Source organism: Pristiophorus japonicus, chromosome 9 (assembly GCF_044704955.1).
Source record: "Pristiophorus japonicus isolate sPriJap1 chromosome 9, sPriJap1.hap1, whole genome shotgun sequence".
In the NCBI taxonomy this organism is placed as follows: domain Eukaryota; kingdom Metazoa; phylum Chordata; class Chondrichthyes; family Pristiophoridae; genus Pristiophorus; species Pristiophorus japonicus.
The window spans coordinates 57,663,247-57,686,002 of NC_091985.1; the positions used below are offsets into that span (position 1 = coordinate 57,663,247).

General features: G+C 45.8%; 1 protein-coding gene across 1 annotated transcript in view; it reads right to left on the reverse strand.

Annotated features, from left to right (window-relative positions):
• LOC139273893 (uncharacterized) overlaps positions 1-22,067 on the reverse strand; it is a 92,024-nt gene extending 69,957 nt beyond the window's left edge. Inside the window, exons 1-4 of the mRNA XM_070890968.1 lie at positions 22,011-22,067; positions 10,464-10,589; positions 9,361-9,472; positions 5,223-5,248 (exon numbers count right to left, since the gene is read on the reverse strand). Coding sequence (XP_070747069.1) covers positions 5,223-5,248; positions 9,361-9,472; positions 10,464-10,589; positions 22,011-22,067 — 321 coding nt within the window. The remainder of the gene's footprint in view (positions 1-5,222; positions 5,249-9,360; positions 9,473-10,463; positions 10,590-22,010) is intronic.
• Between the last annotated feature and the right edge of the window lie 689 nt (positions 22,068-22,756).

Consider the following 22,756-nt stretch of genomic DNA (forward strand, 5'->3'; position numbering starts at 1 on the left):
GACATCATTGTAAGAATACACTGAGAAAGCTGTTTTAAGAATTTTAATTGTGTCCTCCAAAACTCACTACGTACAGGTTCTGCAAACTGGAGTTTAAACTCAATTTGAAATCTGTAGTTGGAAGTTTAGGTGCTTTTAAAGACAAGGGTGCTGAAATTCCTGGGGGTGTAGGGTACAAAGTGGTTTGTTTGTTGAGGAGGTGGAAATTTGGGGGAACCTAGATCCATTGGGTTTTATGCCCTGTGCATTGTGAGACACAAGTTGGAGGTGGGGGTGAGGGCAGGAGGGTCATCCGCCTGCTCCCCACATGTTTTCACAAAGGAAAGGGGCAATGCAGATACTGCTATCGAGGAGGAGTGTGATATTCTGGATGAAATAAATATAGCGAGAGAGGTTTAGCAGCTTTGAAAGTAGATAAGTCCCCAAGCCCGGATGAAATGCATCCCAGGCTGTTGAGCGAAGTAAAAGAGGAAATACCAGAGGCCTTGACCATCATTTGCCAGTCCTCTTTGGATCTGGGCATGGTGCCGGAGGATTGGAGGACTGCTAATATAGTATCCTTGTTTAAGAAGGGAGAAAGGGATAGGCCGAGTAATTACAGGCCTGTCAGCCTAACCTCAGTGGTGGGAAAATTATTGGAAAAAATCCTGAAAGACAGGATAAATCTGCATTTGGAAAAGCAAGGATTAATTAGGGACAGTCAGCACCAATTTGTTAAGGGAAGATCGTGTTTGACTAAACTGATTGAATTTTTTGAGGAGGTAACCAAGAGGGTCGATGAAGGTAGTGTGTACGATGTAGTGTATATGGACTTTAGCAAAGCTTTTGATAAGGTCCCACATGGTAGACTGGTCGTGAAGGTTAAAACCCATGGGATACAGAGCAAAGTGTCAAGTTGGATCCAAAATTGGCTTGGAGGTCGGAAGGAAAGAATAATGATTGATGGATGCTTTTGTGACTGGAAGGATGTTTCCAGTGGTGTTCCGCAGGGCTCAGTACTGGGACCCTTGCTTTTTGTGGTATATATCAACGATTTGGATTTGAATATAGGGAGTATGATTAAGAAGTTTGCAGACGACACTAAAATTGGCTGTGTGGTTGATAATGAAGAGGAAAGTCAAGGGCTGCAGGAGGATATCAATCTACTGCTCAGGTGGGCAGAGCAGTGGCAAATGGAATTTAATTCAGAGAAGTGTGAGGTGATGCACTTTGGGAGGGATAATAAGGAAAGGGTATACACATTAAGTGGTAGGCCACTTAGTAGTGTAGCTGAATAAAGGGACCTTGGAGTGCTTGTCCACAGATCCCTGAAAGTAGCAGGCCAGGTGGATAAGGTGGTTAAGAAGGCATTTGGAATGCTAGCCTTTAATGACCGAGGCATAGAATATAAGAGCAAGTAGGTAAATTGTATAGTACTTTGATTAGGGCACAGCTGGAGTATTGCGTGCAGTTCTGATCGCCGTATTATAGGAAGGACATGATTGCACTAGAGAGGGTGCAGAGGAGATTTACTAGGATGCTGCCTGGAATGGAGAATCTTAGTTATGAGGACAGATTGGATAGGCTGGGTTTGTTCTCATTGGAACAGACGAGGTTGAGAGAAGACCTCATCGAGGTGTACAAAATATTGAGGGGCCTAGACATAGTGGATAGTAAGGGTCTATTTCCATTGGTGGAGGGGTCTATTATGAGGGGGCATAGTTTTAAGGTGGTTGGTGGAAGGTTTACAGGGGATTTGAGGGGAGGCTTCTTTACGCAGAGTGTTGTGGGGATCTGGAACTCACTGCCTGGAAGAGTGGTGGATGCAGATACCCTCACCACTTTTAAGAGATGGTTGGATGGGCACTTAAAGTGCAGTAACCTGCAGGGTTACGGACCTAGAGCTGGTAATTGGGATTAGACTGGATGACGTTTTGTTGGACGGAGCAGATATAATGGTAAGTACTGCAGGGAATAGAATACGGCCAGGGTGATCTCCTGGACTAGTTTCGATCGCCTGGATGGGTCGGAGAGGAATTTTCCCAGATTTTTTTCACCCAAAATTGGCCTGAGTTTTTATCTGGTTTTTGCCTCTCCCAGGAGATCACATGGCTCCGGTTGGGGTGGAGTGTAGAATGTTTTAGTACAAGGGGTGTCACAGTTGTGGTAAGGCGCATTGGTTGGGCTGGGTGCTCTTTGCCTTTCCATCATTGTTCATAGGTTTATATGTAATCTTTAGGGCCGCTGACCAAGGGCCATGTGCCTTTTTGTCGGCTGGCGCGGACACGATGGGCCGGAATGGCCTCCTTCTGCACTGTAAATTTCTATGTTACTATGTTTCTATGTCTATGCAAGACATTGAGGGCATGTCTGGAGTGCTGCTGGGGTACTTCAGGAATGCTGCACACCACGCCCATATTCGGCCAAGCGGAAGTCACACACCTCCAGGACAAATTATAGTTGATCCCAGAGTGAATCGATGATCTAACGTCGTCAACAGTTTTCTGCAAGGAAGAGACCATTTTTTCCCAAAATTTTCTCTTCAGACCGCAAAGGTGCTCTGGCTCCTGAAATCAGAGTGGCACAGTGTCGTTCCGATTTCCAGGCATTTTGTTGGGCAGGTACCTCTGCAGTGCCTCCACAGATGTGGGCCACCTTCCCTGCTTATTTAAATGAACCTGTCCCAGGGATTTGGGACAGGGTCAACATCAACAACAATGGCAGCTTGTATTTATAATAGCACCTTGAACGTATTGAAATGTCTCAAGGCGCTTCACAGGAGCATAACATCCTCTGCTGCATGCAGCAGGAAGTCCTGCTTTGCTGCATTGGTGGCGATCGAGTCGGGACCTCAGAAATTCAGGGCCAAATTGAATTAGGGAAGCAGGGAGGTGCTGAGTGAAAAGAGTTGCAAAATGTAGACCTGTGGGAATGACGATTTAAATGTCGCTCCAATGAGCTTCCGACCTGCACCGCAACAGGAAGGAAAATGTCCGGATTAATATGCGCAAGTAGGAAAAGGGGTAATGTAATGGTCACCCTTCTAAGATGCACCTACTACAACACAGCTACAAAAAATTTCACTTCCCTCATTTGAATCTTATTTACATCTGGCTTTCACATTGGCCCAGATTTTGCTGGAATGGGGCATCTCGTGTCGTGTCCCGTTAGTTCGACTTTTCCCCTCACCGTTCAGCTCCAATCTTTTTGCTCTGCAAATCTAAATTGTTTCCTTTCTGGGTCGGTGAGGTTGAGTGGCATTGAAGGAACCTCATTAAGAAGGTACTTATGCTGTTAAGTACTAGCCCTAACCTTCTGCGGCGAGTTTATTTGGCAATTAATATGCAAACGCAGCAATTTCTTGAAACTCATGGGGAGGTTAAAGGCGAACTCCTGTTTTCGCAAACTGCAGAATGGTGAAAATTGTCCAGCAACTTGTGGCGAATCACAATTCACGGAGTATCTCTTCCTCACCAACTTATACATTAATAACAGTGGGCTCATTAATCTCGTCGTTACTTTGGCAGCAAAATTTGGGCCAGTGTTGTGTCACAACCCAAAGCAGAATAGAAATAACATCTTACAAGCTGGGCATCATTGCATATGCCCAGTTAATGCTCACGCCTGTTGCAGTAAAAATTAAGTTACCGTTTTTTCATTTTTTAGCCTCAATAATCTGATATTTGAGACTGCAAACAGAAACCCATTATGCAATTATGAATAGGAATATTGTGTGAACAGTTATCGTCACATCTTCTAGTTTCATTATTAGTTCTATCACGCATAACAGCCCATTAAGAATTTATTCAAACAAATTCTTCTGAAGCGTGTGTACACTGTGAAGTAAAAGTCATATTTCCACAATGATCGAAATCCATGTGAATGCACCCATCCCCTCCTGCAGCATTGCAATTAGTCATCTAGATATTCCACCCGACCTAACCCCTAATCCTTCCACTAACAAGCTGCTGAGCCTCATGCTTTTTCCGCATGCCAGTGTCTACCCCACTGTGGAGAGAAAGTAAGATTCCAGCAGAGAACATGTGGATGAAATATCTCAGGCTGTGGGCCACTCTGAAAGGATCATGCCTCGATTTAGACTTAACCTGGTTAAGTTCTTTTATATTTGATATACGTTTGTTAACAAATTCTAAACTGAAATATCTGCACTATTTCTACAAATTATGCAATAGTTGATTTAAAATGACGGCTTCTGATATTGAAAACCATTTCTTTCTTACTTTCAAGCTCTTGTTTCCTCCCTTCCTGAATCACTAGTGTTTAGCTCAGCCTATCCTTCTCTGACTCTACATTCCCATCATATTTCTTCCTCTCTTGCACTCGATTCCCATTGTGTTTTATTTTCTGACTCTCTTCATTTTGTATTAATCTCTCATCCTCTGCTTTCCTTTTTCTCAGATTATCTATTACTACCCAGTCCCTGGTGCTTCTTCTTTCTGTCTCTTTTATCTTCCATTCTCCTTGTATTACTGTCTCTGCCTCTCAACCCTTCAAACCCTCTTGGATTTCACATTCCCTTTTTCTCTCTGTCTCCCTCACCCACTGTTCCCCTTGTGCTATATTTCCTGTTTCCCTCATCCCTTTTTTCCTGTATGTTTTTTTTACCCATACCTCCTGTTCCCTTTGTATTTATCTCGTTCTCTATTGCCTTTTGGCTTACCCTTTAGGGAACGGTGTCAGCAGAGAGTTATGGTGGTGACAGGATTCGGGCTCCCTTCCCCATATGCTCCTGATCCCCTCACCCACACTTTTCTTTACTTGCCTATATTCAGTCACGGGGAGGTCGCCTGATTTAAATGGCAGAGTTGCGTCTTGATGATGTCATCGGGACTCGCACATCATTTTAACCACTAAGGCCAGCATAATCTGGAACAGTCAGCGAAAGCTGTCGGCAACAAAGATCCTGGACACCGATTCCCGCCCTGAGTTAAAAACTGTCTTTTTGTCTCTCTCCACCTCACCCTTCGTCCCTCTTGTGTCTTCCTCTCTGTCTCCACCCAATGTGTGACCAGATACAAAGAATTCTTCATGTCAAGGCCAAATTTACTGGAAATAAGCATGATGTCTTCATCCTCTGGAGTTCTGCTCTACTTGTGCTCAAGGATAGCTAAGTGAGCAAATAGCTTGTGAGAAGGTGTATCTCTTTTTTTTACCATGGATAATGACCCTCCTCAGCATGACGGTGTGACTTTAGGAAGGCTGCCCTCCCCTCCCTGAAGTACCATGGGAGTCTCAACATTTTCTTCACCTGAAAGGAAAGAGAGGGACAAGGGGTTAGCATTTAGCGCAAAGGGAGAGCAGAGAAAGATGACTGGCTGCTGAAAGCAGCTACAGTTTGTCTTGCAGCGTGCATGGGGCAAGATAGAAGTTAGATGGGAAAAAGAGGACACGTTTCATCCAGCATTTGCACTCACCATGGCCTTGACTTGCCCCCTGCCCATCAGGTTGAGGATCTGCTGCTCCAGTGGGAAAGACTGTACAGGTGGCAATGTTCCCTATGAGTTGCGTTTTGTTCTGCACGGCCTGTTTCTTTTAGTGAGTGGTCCCTTTAAATTTCCACGCATGCGCACTATTCACAATGGCGAAGCTGGTGAGCGTCCTGCGCGGGGCCTTTCCCGTTTGTGCGGGTCATGCAGCAATGCAGCTTAGATGGAACAATGGTAGGCGGCCTTGGCTTCCTCTGGACTCCACCTCTCTGTCTTGTGTTCTACCTAGGAACATAAGCAATAGGAGCAGGAGTCAGCCATTTGGTCCCTCGAGCCTGCTGCGCCATTCAATAAGATCATGGCTGATCTGATTCTGTGCCACCTTGTCCTGTTAGTCGTAGCCTTGTGAGCTGTTTTGAGAATGTACCTGTCTGGGTTGAATAGTGTGGCTGTTTGTGAGCTGTGAGCTGCAGCAAGTGAGTGTTCCAGTAGCGCTGAGAGTAAGAGGCACAGAGTGTGTGAGGAGGAGGAGAGCAAAGTGGAGTTTAATGTGGTGCAGTGATTGTATGTGAGTGAAGGGAAGGGGAGAGGAGTGTTGTGAGTAGTGGGGCTGCACAAGGTGTCGGTGTGCTTGAGTTGAGAGCTAGGCTTCTTATCCTGACAACTGTGGTAAGGTCATTAAACTGTTTTCAGTATTGTAGCCAGGTCCTCCTTGCATTCATCGCTTCAGCCACCTCTTCCCACTGACATTGGAGGTGTTGTCTGGAGGGCTTTCTACCCGCTGCAGGGGAAGGGGCAGTCCAGGTTATTCCTCCCACCGCCTTTCAACCATTTGCACAAGGGATTCCAAAGCTCCATCAGACAATCTGGCTGTGCTATCTCTAACTCTTGCAGCCATTTTTGTCCTTAGAGAATGCTTCCTGCTGCCTGTAGCCACAGTGCACCTCCCCTTTAAAAGGTGCTGGCTGTTTATAAGTGGCATCAGTGATGCCAGATTTTCCACTCCCCCCCCCTCATCCCCACCCCTATACCAACTCCCGCCCCTCCCCCCCCCCAACACGTGTGCAGCAAATAAACAGCACGGGTAGCGTTGGCTGCATGCCTGTATAACGATAATGACCTCCCGGCGTGAATTTCACACGGTCCATTTCACATGGGCGTGATCGAATTTCTAGGCCTCAGTCTCTTTCACCCTCATTCTCACGTTTCTTTACACTTCATCCCTTACTATATTTGCAATGTAACACTCCATCAATGCTGTACTTGGCATCTCTGACCTATATCTAACTAACTCTGTGCCATTTATTAGCACCAGTCAGACCTGACCCAGTGCTGTGTTGTGCATACTCTAATGATCCTGTAAAAGGAGTACAATGAAGTATTTCTGAGCAAAATCTTTTTTTTTTATAATAGTCACCCTTACCTTGCTTACATGTAACATTAGAGTTCAAACTTCAGCAACAAAGATATCACAGCCTGTAAGGTTCTGGATATCATATTGTTCAGTAATCTGATTTTAACAGAATGGTGAGTGTTATACTATTAAACTAAGCAGTACTGCCACAGAAATGCCTGCAGCTTTCAGTGTTATGTTCAACTTTGTATGCTGCTTTGTAAGAGATAAGTTTCAACTAATAACTGTTAAAGGATCATTTGAAGATAGATGTTAAACAGAGATATAAGTTTTGATTTTAACTCCCCCTCCCCCCCCCTCCCCCCCCCACCACCTCCCAATGGGAAGGAAAGGGTCGGGCAAGGGGCTGAAATCTTGAAATTTGAAATCCCACCTCCGACCCGCTGCATTCCCGGTTGGCGTAATATTAACGGCGGCAAGTCAGGCCCTCGACCAGGCTCCCGCTAAAAGCAGGCTGGGGACTACTTAAGATGCAGAAGTCTCGGCCCGATGATGCCATTGGAGCCACGATGTAATAGTGACGTCAAGGCAGGAGTCCCAACAGCAGAACCATGGCGGGAAGAGCAGGGTGATCCGGTGAGCTCCTGGTGGGTCATGAGGAGCAGGAGAGTTCCCTCCAGGCCCCTTGAGGAGTCCTTGGGCCTGTCAGGAAATTGTATTAGGGAAATTGATGGGATTGAAGGCCGATAAATCCCCAGGGCCCGATAGTCTGCATCCCAGAGTACTTAAGGAAGTGGCCTTAGAAATAGTGGATGCATTGGTGGTCATTTTCCAACATTCTATAGACTCTGGATCAGTTCCTATGGACTGGAGGGTAGCTAATGTAACCCCACTTTTAAAAAAAAAAGGAGGTAGAGAGAAAACAGGGAATTATAGACTGGTTAGCCTGATATCGGTAGTGGGGAAAATGTTGGGATCAATTATTAAAGATGTAATAGCAGCGCCTTTGGAAAGCAGTGACAGGATTGGTCCAAGTCAGCATAGATTTATGAAAAGGGAATCATGCTTGACAAATCTTCGAGAATTTTTTGAGGATGTAACTAGTAGAGTGGACAAAGGAGAAGCAGTGGATGTGGTATATTTGGACTTTCAAAAGGCTTTTGACAAGGTCCCACACAAGAGATCAGTGTGCAAAATTAAAGCATGTGGTATTAGGGGTAATGTATTGACGTGGATAGAGAACTGGTTGGCAGACAGGAAGTAAAGAGTAGGAATAAACGGGTCCTTTTCAGAATGGCAGACAGTGACTAGTGGGGTACCATAAGGTTCAGTGCTGGGACCCCAGCTATTTACAATATACATTAATGATTTAGACGAAGGAATTAAATGTAATATCTCCAAGTTTGCAGATGACACTAAGCTGGGTGGCAGTGCAATCTGTGAGGAGGATGCTAGGAGGCTGCAGGGTGAATTGGACAGGTTAGGTGAGTGGGCAAATGCAAGGCAGATGCAGTATAATGTGGATAAATGTGAGGTTATCTACTTTGGTGGCAAAAACAGGAAGGAAGAATATTATCTGAATGGCGGCAGATTAGGAAAAGGGGAGGTGCAGCGAGACCTGGGTGTCACGGTACATCAGTCATTGAAAGCTGGCGTGCAAGTACAGCAGGCGGTGAAGAAGGCAAATGGCATGTTGGCCTTCATAGCGAGGGGATTTGAGTACAGAAGCAGGGAGGTCTTACTGCAGTTGTCCAGGGCCTTGGTGAGGCCACACCTTGAATATTGTGTACAGTTTTGGTCGCCTAATCTGAGGAAGGACATTCTTGCAGTGAAGGTTCACCAGACTGATTCCCGGGATGGCAGGACTGATATATGAAAAAAGATTGGATCGACAAGGCTTATATTCACTGGAATTTAGAAGAATGAGAGGGGATCTCATAGAAACATATAAAATTCTGACAGGATTGGACAGGTTAGATGCAGAAAGAATGTTCCCGATGTTGGGGAAGTCCAGAACCAGGGGTCACAGTCTAAGGATAAGGTAAGGGGTAAGCCATTTTGACCGAGATGAGGAGAAACTTCTTCACCCAGAGAATTGTGAACCTGTGGAATTCTCGACCACAGAAAGTTGTTGAGGCCAGTTCGTTAGATATATTCAAAAGGGAGTTAGATGTGGCCCTTACAGCTAAAGGGATCAAGGGGTATGGAGAGAAAGCAGGAATGGGGTACTGAAGGTGCATGATCAGCCATGATCATATTGAATGGTGGTGCAGGCTCGAAGGGCCGAATAGCCTACTCCTGCACCTATTTTCTATGTTTCTATATTTCTATGTTTCCCCAGCCCCAGTCTCCACCCGATTGTGCAAAGGGAATCCCTGGTCCTCCCCGGTTCTTAATGCGATTGTTGAGGGAATCCCCAGCCCACTGACTGGCAGGTCCGTTCCCGCGGGTCCCCAGCTCTCCCCTCCTGTGGCCACATTCCCGCTCCCGGCCACTGGCCAGGTGTTGGGTGGGTGTCCGAGAAGTTTTATTTAAAAGAGGCCCAGCCATTAAGATTGGCCGGGCCACCACATCTCTGACCTGCCTGGTTGTGACGCCCGCTCGTGCACACCCATCCCGCCAGGGACAGATCAAGGGTGCTGCGGGCCTTGGGCAGTATTCCGGCCATGGGCCCCTTACTCCCATTCACATCCTGCAATAAATGACATTAGTGAGCTAAGTCACAGTGCACTATACTGAGTCATCATCATCATCATCATAGGTAGTCCCTCGAATTGAGGATGACTTGCTTCCACATCAAAAAGTTCAATGAAGGACCTAATATTGAGTATGCACCAGGTCAATGTCATGTTAGGTCTACATCTCAGGTTATGTTCTCATTGATACTATGACGACACTCATTTAATATTTTATTGTGTTTCCAAACAATCAAACCTTGATGCCTTGATGAAACCCTATAGAAACAGTAAACAACAACACTTTAATAAAAAAAATCCTTCCATCTTGAAACTAAATCGACAATGACAACAATTTAGAACAAGACAGCGCAATTTTTTTGCAAGTCCATCATTTGTCATTTGCATTCCATTTTCTCCACAGAGGCAACTACCAGTATAACATTACTTTGGTCTTTTCCTAGATTTTTGTCAGCTAAACTCGTCAATGATTTTCGAGAAATCAAGTCCTCTCAGTACTTTGCTCTCGATGCTTATGATTGAAAGACTATTAAGTCGATCTTGTCCCATTCGGTTCCTGACCTCATCCTTCATGCGTTTTAGTTTTGAGAAGGACCGCTCACCACTGCAATTTGATACCATCGTCGACAGATATATCCGAAGAGCTATTTTAATGTTAGAAAAGGTTTGGGTGAGGGAGTGTGCATGGAGGAATTGGTACATTCTCAGCTCTGCTGACTTAGTTTGTTTGACACAAATTGAGACTTGAAGCTTTGTTGAGGATGCCACCAAATTGGAAAACTGGATAATTTCACTTTCAATCATAGGTTCCAGATCTTTGGGGTAGGAGCGGCCAAGATTTGTTGCGGCTTGCTTGATCTCATGAGTTAAAAGAGCGGCTAGCTTGGACAGGAATCCAAACTTACAGTTGTATGCTGCAAGGCGGCGTTTCAAGGTTGATCAATGATGACAAGGAACACTTTTGAATTTCTCCTTGGGTGACAGCACAGTGTTTTCAGCATCTCCATCGTCACAGCGGTGGTTGCGTAACCAGACCCGCCTCTGAGCTGAATTGTCCTCGTTGTGGCCACACAGTTTAATCCCTAGGTCTTCGAAGTCCTCAAACTCTGTCCGCTGGATCAAGACAAAATCGACAAGGGACTCGAGTGATATTCAGATTCAAACCGGTCTCTTGAAGTGAGAGATTGGTCAGGTGATAGTGCTTCAAGACTGTGTTCCAAATAACAATGAGAATAGCTGAATCCAGTTCACCCAGTTTGTCAAGGATCAACTGAGCTTCATTTTGGCATTCAACTTTCTGTTCCACGTCAGTTGCCAAGGATTCCAACATTTCGCATATGGGAGTGTAACCTTTGAGCAGGGCTGACACTGCTTCACACCTTGCTGACCATCGAGTAGCAGGAAGCTGTTTGAGAACAGACAGTGCTAAAGGCTTTAGTTTTTCATAAAGCAGTCACCAGCGATACGTTGATGCAGAGAGAAAAGTGTACAACTTTTGTACAATGACAAAAAATATGACGATCACTGGGCTGCATTCGGCACTGTTTTCCCCTCCAAGGTTGAGTGAGTGCATTGCGCATGGTATAAACATTGCATATGGGCATTGCTCTTTGATGATAGCTTGGACACCAATGTATTTCCCATTCATATTTGAAGCATTATCATAAGATTGTCCACGACAGTTTTCCATGTCGATCCCGTTCCCATCCAAAAAGGCGAGTATTATTTCTGCTATTTCTTATCCAATATGACCGATTATTGGCAAGAACTATAGGAACCTTTCCTCAGGACCAGTCGGTAGAACATAGCGGATGACAAATGTCAGCAGATCTGAGTGTGTGACATCTGGCGTTGAATCAACAGATATTGAATAGAACTTTGCTGATTTCAATTCCTGGATAATAGTACTTTGCCACCTATCAGACTAATCAGTTCTTCACAAGTGGTGGAAGACAAGTATGAAGTATGAAGTATGCCCCTTGCCTTTGTTGGCGAACCGCAAGAAATGCATCATAGTTTGCGAGAACCTCCACAACACCCAAATAATTACCACTACTTGGAGACCCAACAATTTTGTCTCTGCCTCGCAATGGAAGACCTTGTTCACAGAGAAACGTTATCATACAGAGAGCCTGCTCTAGCACCTTGATCCAGTACTGCCGTTCATTTTCAAACTGGAAGACAATATGACCATCCACACAACCAGTGCCTGCTTGTCTAGTGCACATTACTACTATGGCTTCTCTATGCTGGTGGCTGTTTTCGTGAGATGAAATCCTCTCATCTTCATGCTTCCAGTCATTAAACCCATGAGTGAAGTGGTTATTTGTTCATGCTGTGACCTTGCAAGCAAAGCAGTATGTTCTACCATTTGAAAGTGAATAACAGAGCCACGTTCAATCCACACATCCCCCTGTCAATGGGTGCACATGTGTGAAGAAGGACTTTGAACATCCTTCCTTGGCATGAATCACTCCGGAGTTTTGGAAGTCTTTATCGCAGTTTCGGCTACCTTTTGCAATCCGATGGCTTTGCATGTCTTGCAAAGCCATTGGATTGCAAAAGGTAGCCAAAACTGAGATATTGTCTCCCCACAGCCCAATGTCACTTGTAAGTTGCGCCTCTTTCAGCTCAGTATGCACCAGTTGGTTTTCATCTTCTTCAACTATTTGGACTTGGAGCTCCAACTCGGCCAACTCCGGGTCCGGTGTCACTAGTGGTTTCATTGTTGAAGTTGACTGCACAGCGTCGTCTTGACCTTCATCTTTATGATCTTGAGTTTTTAGTTGGAAAAGATTATCTAGTTTAAGCAGTTTAGCTACTTCTCGTCTCGTTTGCTCCTTGCGTAGCTGGTGCTCTTTCCTTTTTTACGCTCTCGATTTGTGTGTAGAATGCATCTAGAAAAAGGGCATCTAGAGTTTATCAAGTCGAGAATAATATGTGCCTGAGCCCTCGCGGCTTCACTCCGCTCTTGTTACGTCACATGTCAATACTGTTTACCCTTACCCTTAATTTGATCCTGTATGGGCCCCAATCTAGACTTGGACCCCGGGCAACTATCCCACCTGCTCCCCCCCCACCCAATTCATCCTTGCTTTCCCCCCCATACAATTCAAGGACATATACTGTGTCACTGATCGATAGGACATGGGTTTGCCTCAGCAGTTCTCCATGTGGCAAATTCCTGATCTACATCAGACTGGGGCGAGGGGTTAATGTGAGATGATGTTTCCACCAGGATGGAAAGCGAAATAAGGGAGTGCATTGTTCAGGTCTTAACCAACTTCCCAGTGAGGGGCTCAATATCTTCCACAAACTTCCCAGTGAAGGGTTTAAGACCAGCATTGGCCCAAGATGGGAAAGGCCGAAGATATGGGTGGAAGGGGCCATTTCAGTGTGGTTGTCTATTTGCTCTTACTTTGCTGACAGTATTATCAAGGAAATACAATGAAGTTGCAGTGCTGCCTCAAGAGGACTGGAGACCCACATTAGGAGAAATTTTTCTTGGGTTTTTGTGGAAATGGGCAGTCAATATAAATGAATGCTATTGCTGGTGCCACTGGCCAACTTGGATTGAGTGCTCGTGCCTCCACTCAGGAGTCTTGAGCACAAACTCTAAACTGACACTCCAGCGCAGTGCTGAGGGAATGCTGCACTGTCGGGGCTTCCATCTTTTGGATGACACGTTAAACCGAGACTCTGTCTGTCCTCTCAGGCTGACATAAAAGATCCCACAACACAACACTATTTGAAGAGGAGCAGAGGAGTTCTTCTGGTATCCTGGCCTATATTTATCCTTGAACCAACATCACTAAAAACTGATTATCTGATTATTATCGTGTTGCTGTTTATGGGAGCTTGCTGTGCTCAAATTGGCTACGGCGTTTCCTACATTACAGTGACTACTCTTCAAATGTATGTAATTGGCTGTAAAGGGTTTTGGGATGTCCTGAGGCTGTGAAAGGCACTATATAAATGCATGTCTCTCTTTTTTGTTTTACCCCACCTGCTGGAGAAATGGCGAGAGCTGCTATTGCCAATTTTCAACAATCAGCGCAAGATTACACATGTATAGTTGCTTTTTTGCTGTTGGTAATGTTGCTGAATCCATTTGGAACATAAACAGATCAGGCTCCGCAACACTGGGAGCTCCTGCAAATTATTGAACTGCTTCAAGGTGAATAGGATACGAAAGGGAAGAGGAGGATAATAAAAAAGGCCAATAATAAGCTGGAAGAGAAATACATTGGAAACGTTAGTCGATCACTGTGACGTTTTACTGCAGGATTCCTGTCTTGACATCTTTGTTTCAGTATGAGGCGTGTTTCTATAATTTCCAGCGTTGTAAGTAAGAAAAATACACCTGACTGGAAATAATAAATATCAATATATAATGAACTTTGAAACAGAAATATTGGTGACCTATTTCATACTCTTTTTTTGACTAATAAATTCTAAGGAGGGGGTGTTTTCCAGCCCTTGATAAATTACCAGTGGAAGAGAGCAGCAGGTGACTATAGCTAGCTATGGCCAAGGTGGAATCAGTGTGTGTATTTTGTTTTAATTCTACTGACACAGTGATATCATTTATTTATAAACCTTGATATTAACCTTGTATCAGGAAAGAGGTTGACTGCCTCCATTGTTACCCCAGTTCATTTACAACACTTTACTTAGTCATCCTCAGATCTGAGGGCACTTGCAGGATGGATGTCAAAGTCACAGTTGAGGGGCGCCATTTAACCTATCAGCTCATTCACTCCAGCTTAAAAAAAACTTATAGCCCTTCTACAAAGGGCCCATTGAGGCACTCGTCGCTGCCTCCTTATGAGCAGCAAACCCAACTGTCCCATCCTACTCTCTTGTTGACCTTCCCGCCCACTGTGGGCTATTGTTGCTCATCTCCTCCCTGTCTAACTCATCCCTCCTTCCCCCCAGTGCTGACCCTGTGGACACTGGCAGTGGGACAGCCATCACCGATGCTCTCCCCATCTCCCTCCAGAATGTCAGTTCGCTTTCGAACAAGGCCCTTGCCATCCATGAGTTTATCGTGAATTAGGCATCGACATCATGGCCCTGACGGAAACGTGATTGAGGGTCAATGACACCTTACCCTGAAATGAAGCTTCCGTGCCTGGCTATACCGTCCATCACTTGTCCCGCTCAGACCGCCGTGGTGGCAGTGTGGCTCTCATCACCAAATCACACCTTGGTCTGTCCCCCTACTCCTCCGGTACTTTCTCACCCTATTACATAAGAAATAAGAGCAGGTGTAGGCCATAAGGCCCCTCGAGCCTTCTCTGCCATTCAATAAGATCATGGCTGATCTGATCATGGACTCAGCTCCACTTCCCTGCCCGCTTCCCATAACCCCTTATCCCCTTATCGTTTAAGAAACTTTCTATTTCTGTCTTAAATTTTTATAATGTCCCAGCTTCCACAACTCTCTGAGGCAGCGAATTCCACAGATTCACAACCCTCTGAGAGAAGAAAGTTCTCCTCATCTCAGTTCTAAATGGGCGGCCCCTTATCCTAAGATCATGCGCTCTAGTTCTAGTCTTTCCCATCAGTGGAAACATCCTCTCTGCATCCATCTTGTCAAGCCCCTTATAATCTTACACGTTTCGATAAGATCACCTCTCATTCTTCTGAATTCCAATGAGTAGAGGCCCAACCTACTCAACCATTCCTTATAAGTCAACCCCCTCATCTCCGGAATCAACCTAGTGAACCTTCTCTGAACTGCCTCCAAAGCAAGTATATCCTTTCGTAAATATGGAAACCAAAACTGCACGAAGTATTCCAGGTGTGGCCTCACCAATACACTGCACAGCTGTAACAAGACTTCCCTGCTTTTATACTCCATCCCCTTTGGAATAAAGGCCAAGATTCCATTGGCCTTCCTGATCACTTGCTGTACCTGCATACTATCCTTTTGTGTTTCCTGCACAAATACCCCCAGGCCCCGCTGCACTGCAGCACTTTGCAATCTTTCTCCATTTAAATAATAACTTGCTCTTTGATTTTTTCTGCCAAAGTGCATGACCTCACATTTTACAACATTATACTCCATCTGCCAAATTCTTGCCACTCACTTAGCCTGTCTATGTCCTCCTGCAGCCTCTTTATGACCACCTCACACATTACCCTTCCTCCCATCTTTGTATCGTCACCAAACTTGGCTACTTTACACTCAGTCCCCTCTTCCAAGTCGTTAATATAGATTGTAAATAGTTGGGATCCCAGCACTGATCCCTGCGGCACCCCACTCGTTACTGATTGCCAACCAGAGAATGAACCATTTATCCCGACTCTCTGTTTTCTGTTTTTCAGCCAATCTTCTATCCATGCTAATATATTACCCCCAACTCCGTGAACTTTTATCTTGTGCAGTAACATTTTATGTGGCACCTTGTCAAATGCCTTCTGGAAGTCCAAAGACACCACATTCACTGGTTCCCCTTTATGCACCCTGTTTGTTACATCCTGAAAGAACTCCAGCAAATTTGTCAAACATGACTTCCCCTTCATCCATGCTGACTCTGCCTGACCGAATTTTGCTTTTCCAAATGTCCTGCTACTGCTTCTTTAAGAATGGACTCCAACATTTTCCCAACCACAGATGTTAGGCTAACTGGTCGATAGTTTCCTGCTTTTTGTCTGCCTCCTTTTTTGAATAGGGGTGTTACATTTGCAGTTTTCCAATCTGCTGGGACCTCCCCAGAATCCAAGCAATGTCGTAGGGGGAGTGTTTGCTTGTGCTGTTGGGGTGGAGTTAAACTAATATGGCAGGGGAATGGGAACCAATGCAGGGAGACAGAGGGAAACAAAAAGGAGACAAAAGCAAAAGACAGAAAGGAGATGAGAAAAAGTGGAGGCAGAGAAACCCAAGGCAAAGAACAAAAAGGGCCACTGTACAGCAAAATTCTAAAAGGACAAAGGGTGTTAAAAAAACAAGCCTGAAAGCTTTGTGTCTTAATGCAAGGAGTATCCGTAATAAGGTGGATGAATTAACTGTGCAAATAGATGTTAACAAATATGATGTGATTGGGATTACAGAGACGTGGCTCCAGGATGATCAGGGCTGGGAACTCAACATCCAGGGGCATTCAACATTCAGGAAGGATAGAATAAAAGGAAAAGGAGGTGGGGTAGCATTGCTGGTTAAGGAGGAGATTAATGCAATAGTTAGGAAGGACATTAGCTTGGATGATGTGGAATCTATATGGGTAGAGCTGCAGAACACCAAAGGGCAAAAAAGGTTAGTGGGAGTTGTGTACAGACCTCCAAACAGTAGTAGTGATGTTGGGGAGGGCATCAAACAGGAAATTAGGGGTGCATGCAATAAAGGTGCCGCAGTTATAATGGGTGACTTTAATATGCACATAGATTGGGCTAACCAAACTGGAAGCAATACGGTGGAGGAGGATTTCCTGGAGTGCATAAGGGATGGTTTTCTTGACCAATATGTCGAGGAACCAACTAGGGGAGAGGCCATTTTAGACTGGGTGTTGTGTAATGAGAGAGGATTAATTAGCAATCTCGTTGTGCGAGGCCCCTTGGGGAAGAGTGACCATAATATGGTGGAATTCTACATTAGGATGGAGAATGAAACAGTTAATTCAGAGACCATGGTCCAGAACTTAAAGAAGGGTAACTTTGAAGGTATGAGGCATGTATTAGCTAGGATAGATTGGCGAATGATACTTGAGGGGTTGACTGTGGATGGGCAATGGCAGACATTTAGAGATCGCATGGATGAACGACAACAATTGTACATTCCTGTCTGGCGTAAAAATAAAAAAGGGAAGGTGGCTCAACCATGGCTATCAAGGGAAATCAGGGATAGTATTAAAGCCAAGGAAATGGCATACAAATTGGCTAGAAATAGCAGCGAACCCGGGGACTGGGAGAAATTTAGAACTCAGCAGAGGAGGACAAAGGGTTTGATTAGGGCAGGGGAAATAGAGTACGAGAAGAAGCTTGCAGGGAACATTAAGACGGATTGCAAAAGTTTCTATAGATATGTAAAGAGAAAAAGGTTAGTAAAGACAAACATAGGTCCCCTGCAGTCAGAATCAGTGGAAGTCATAACGGGGAACAAAGAAATGGCAGACCAATTGAACAAGTACTTTGGTTCGGTATTCACTAAGGAGGACACAAACAACCTTCCGGATATAAAAGGGGTCAGAGGGTCTAGTAAGGAGGAGGAACTGAGGGAAATCCTTATTAGCCGGGAAATTGTGTTGGGGAAATTGATGGGATTGAAGGCTGATAAATCCCCAGGGCCTGGTGGACTGCATCCCAGAGTACTTAAGGAGGTGGCCTTGGAAATAGCGGATGCATTGACAGTCATTTTCCAACATTCCATTGACTCTGGCTCAGTTCCTATGGAGTGGAGGGTAGCTAATGTAACCCCACTTTTTAAAAAAGGAGGGAGAGAGAAAACAGGGAATTATTGACCGGTCAGCCTGACATCGGTAGTGGGTAAAATGATGGAATCAATTATTAAGGATGTCATAGCAGCGCATTTGGAAAGAGGTGACATGATATACGTCCAAGTCAGCATGGATTTGTGAAAGGGAAATCATGCTTGACAAATCTTCTGGAATTTTTTGAGGATGCTTCCAGTAGAGTGGACAAGGGAGAATCAGTTGATGTGGTATATTTGGACTTTCAGAAGGTTTTCGACAAGGTCCCACACAAGAGATTAATGTGCAAAGTTAAAGCACATGGGATTGGGGGTAGTGTGCTGACATGGATTGAGAACTGGTTGTCAGACAGGAAGCAAAGAGTAGGAGTAAATGGGTACTTTTCAGAATGGCAGGAAGTGACTAGTGAGGTACCGCAAGGTTCTGTGCTGGGGCCCCAGTTGTTTACACTGTACATTAATGATTTAGACGAGGGGATTAAATTTGCGGATGACACTAAGTTGGGTGGCAGTGTGAGCTGCGAGGAGGATGCTATGAGGCTGCAGAGCGACTTGGATAGGTTAGGTGAGTGGGCAAATGCATGGCAGATGAAGTATAATGTGGATAAATGTGAGGTTATCCAATTTGGTGGTAAAAACAGAGAGACAGACTATTATGTGAATGGTGACAGATTAGGAAAAGGGGAGGTGCAACGAGACCTGGGTGTCATGGTACATCAGTCATTGAAGGTTGGCATGCAGGTACAGCAGGCGGTTAGGAAAGCAAATGGCATGTTGGCCTTCATAGCGAGGGGATTTGAGTACAGGGGCAGGGAGGTGTTGCTACAGTTGTACAGGGCCTTGGTGAGGCCACACCTGGAGTATTGTGTACAGTTTTGGTCTCCTAACCTGAGACCTTGCTATTGAGGGAGTGCAGCGAAGATTCACCAGACTGATTTCGGGATGCCGGGACTGACCGATCAAGAAAGACTGGATCAACTGGGCTTGTATTCACTGGAGTTCAGAAGAATGAGAGGGGACCTCATAGAAACGTTTAAAATTCTGATGGGTTTAGACAGGTTAGATGCAAGAAGAATGTTCCCAATGTTGGGGAAGTCCAGAACCAGGGGTCACAGCCTAAGGATAAGGGGTAAGCCATTTAGGACCGAGATGAGGAGAAACTTCTTCACCCAGAGAGTGGTGAACCTGTGGAATTCTCTACCACAGAAAGTTGTTGAGGCTAATTCACTAAGTATATTCAAAAAGGAGTTAGATGAAGTCCTTACTACTAGGGGGATCAAGGGGTATGGCGAGAAAGCAGGAATGGGGTACTGAAGTTGCATGTTCAGCCATGAACTCATTGAATGGCGGTGCAGGCTAGAAGGGCCGAATGGCCTACTCCTGCACCTATTTTCTATGTTTCTATGTTTCTATGAATTTTGGTAAATTACAACCAATGAATCCACAATCCCTGCCGCTACTTCTCAAGAACCTAAGATTCCACCCCTCTCACCTCTCATTTCAAATTCTCATTCTCGACTGCCCACCCAAGTATCAAAAATATTTCATTACCGATATTTCTTCACTACTTTCCTCCCTCTGCCTCTGTCTTAAGTGCGCTGACTTTGCGTGCTGGAAACGGCGCCCGTAAAAAGGGGCCCCATCCTGGCCACTCTTCCGAGTTCCCGGAGTCCCGGCGTGGCGTGCATTCTGAAGTGGGGGGCGGAGCAACAGGCCAACGCCGAAAACATTGCCGGGACCTGCGCGCATGCGCAGTGAGGTCTGCGCAAATGCCCCTTGCCCTCCCAGCGTGTCCTTTGGGCTGTGAGCAGGACCCGATGCTTGCAGCTCCTATCCCCGGCCGAAGGGATGCCCCAATCTCGCCGCACCCTATCCCCGGCCGAGTGGCCTCCCGCACCGGCCGGCTGAGTTCCCGGGTGAGGTAGGACTTCAGTTTTATTTTTTATTTATTGGTTGTGTTTGAGAATTTTGATTGGGGGTGGGGGAGGAGGAGAGTTTTTTTGGGGGGGGGGGGGGGTGGGAGAAAAAGAATGTATTGGGGGGGGGAGGAGGAGAGTTTTGGTGGGGGGGGAGAGAAAGAGTGTTTTGGTGGGGGGGAGGGGAGAAAGAGTGTTGTGTATACCAGCATCTCTCTCTCTCTCTCTCTCTCTGGCTACCCGCCCCCCCACCCCCACTCCCCACTCCCCACCCCCGGTGACATCATGGCCAGCAGCTCGCATTACTCCGGTCGCTCTGCGTAGCGTGCCCACCCCCTCCGCCGCCCCCCTCCCCCCCCCACCGGTGACATTGCGGAAGGAATTACTTCATTTTTATTGGTATTTTAATTGTTTGAGCTTTTCCTTGCAATGTTTGGTGCTTGTTGAGGTCCTCTCCAGTTCCCTTCCCTTCCCTATCCCTGCCCTAATGTCTGCCGAATATGCACTGCTTTTTCTTCACTGTCCGCAAGGTTTTTCAGAGCTGGCCACATACGCTAACCTAAGTTGATTTGGAGTAAGTTTTTAAGATGCAGGATCAGACACAGTGCAAGTAGAAAGAAAGGAAGAAGAAACATTTTTACAGTTTGTACTGTGACACCTTGGCTCAGTGACTTACATTCGTTATGTTTTGCGGTCGTGTGCCAGGATTGGGTAGATTGCATTCATGGTTCAGTCATGGTCAGTGGCGTAAATGGCCAAAACTGGCATAAGTGTCTGGGGATGCCCCCTTTTGAAAAAAAAACTGATCTAAAAATAATCGTACCTAACTAAATTAATCTGGAGCAAATTTTGGGGGGAAAATGGCATTTTTTAACTTACGCCAGAAAAAACAACTTACTCCCAAAAAATTGATGCAAGTCATCAGTTGGGCCCTTAGGTCCTTTATTCCAAACTCCAGAGTGAAGCACAAGCATGGGGTGCCGCCTTTTATACCGGACCCTGCCACCAGGGCAGGAAACCCCCGGTCTCCACCAGTTGCACCCTCTAGTGGTGCCAGCATATATATATGCACAGTATAAACCTCATTGATGGTACATTAGGTAAACAAGTCTCCATCTTATGCAACCACACAGTGACTACACAGAGAGTACATCCATAGTCTGCATATACACTATCCTCCCTTAATCTCTTCCTCCATGTAAACTCCTCAACCCATATTCATGGCCACCCCCTCGACCTTGCCATCTCTCTTGGCCTCACTACTTCCATCGTGTCAATTGCAGATAAGGACCTCTCCGACCACTTCCTCGTATCGCTCCCTATCCACATCCCCCTTCCACTCCCCCCCGCCCAACCTTACCTCCTTCTGTGTCCGCCCCTGGAAAAAGCTCTCTCCTGACTCTCTTATAATTGCACTTATGAACTCCCATCTGTCCAGCCTTTGGCCTTCCATTCACCATGACATTTCTGCAGCTACTGATCTGCTCGATCATAGCCACATATGATGCCCGAGTCCCTGTTAAAACAATTACTCTCTCACCCTGGCCGTTCCCCCTGGTACAGCCCTGATCTTCGCTCCCTTAAGTGCAAGGGACGCAGACATGAATGGATATAGTGGTTTAGCCATTCACCGCCAGATCTGGCTGGACCACGTAAAGCACTATTGGGTCCTGCTGCCCTCTGACAAAATTCCAGAATCATTTTGGAATGTAAAGATAAACCCCGGTTTCCATTCTCCACTGCTAACCGTCTTTTTTAACCTCACTGCCCAGTCTCCACCCTCATCACAAGAAGTATGAGCAGCTCATGGGCTTCTTTGTCTCTTTGCCATCCGTTTGGCTGCCACTTCCCTCCCTTTGCCTAGCCCACCAGGCCAAACTTCCTCTAAGGATCACTTCTGCCCTAGCCTTGACCTCACATCTTTCTCCAGTTTCTCTCCAATCTCCCCTCGTGACCTCGTCGAGCTCATCCTGTCCATGAAACCCAATTCCTGCTCCCTTGACCCTATTCCCACCAAACTGCTGACCACCCAACTTCTTTTTCTGGCTCCCATGTTAGCTGACATTGTTAACGGTTCTCTCTCCTCGGGTACTGTCCTCTATTACCTCAATCTGTCGTCATCAACCCTCTCCTCAAAAAGCAACCCTCGACCCCTCCATCCTTGAAAACTACTGCACCATCTCTAACCTCCATTTGCTCTCCAAACTCCTTGAACGTGTTGTCATTTCCCAAATCCGTGCCCATCTTTCCCGCAACTCCATGTTTAAATCCCTCCAATCCGGTTTCCACGCCTGCCACAGTACTGAATTGGCTCTCATCAAAGTCACAAATGACGTCCTTTGTGACTGTGACAAAGGCAAACTATCTCTCCTCATCCTTCTTGACGTCTGCAGCCTTTGGCATGTTTGACTACTCTATCCTTCTCCATCGTCTCTCCTCCATCGTCTAGCTGGGTGGGACTGCACTCGCCTGGTTCCATTCTTATCTATCTAACCGTAGCCAGAGAATTACCTGCAACAGCTTCTCTTCCTGCCCTTGCATCGTTACCTCAGGTGTCCCCCAAGAATCTATCCTTGGCTCCCTCCTATTTCTCATCTACATGTTGCCCATTGGTGACATCATCTGAAAACACAACGTCAGTTTCCACATGTACGCTGATGACACCCAGCTCTACCTCACTTCCACTTCTCCCAACCTCTCCACGGTTTCTAAATTCACAGACTGCATGTCCGACATCCAGTTCTGGATGAACAGAAATTTTCTCCAATTGAATATTGGGAAGACCGTAGCCATTGTTTTCAGTCACCGCCACAAACTCTGTTCCTTAGCCACTGACTCCATCCCTCTCCCCAATTTCTGTCTGAGGCTTAACCAGACGGTTTGCAACCTTGGTGTTATATTTTACCCTGAAATGAGCTTTCGACCACATATCC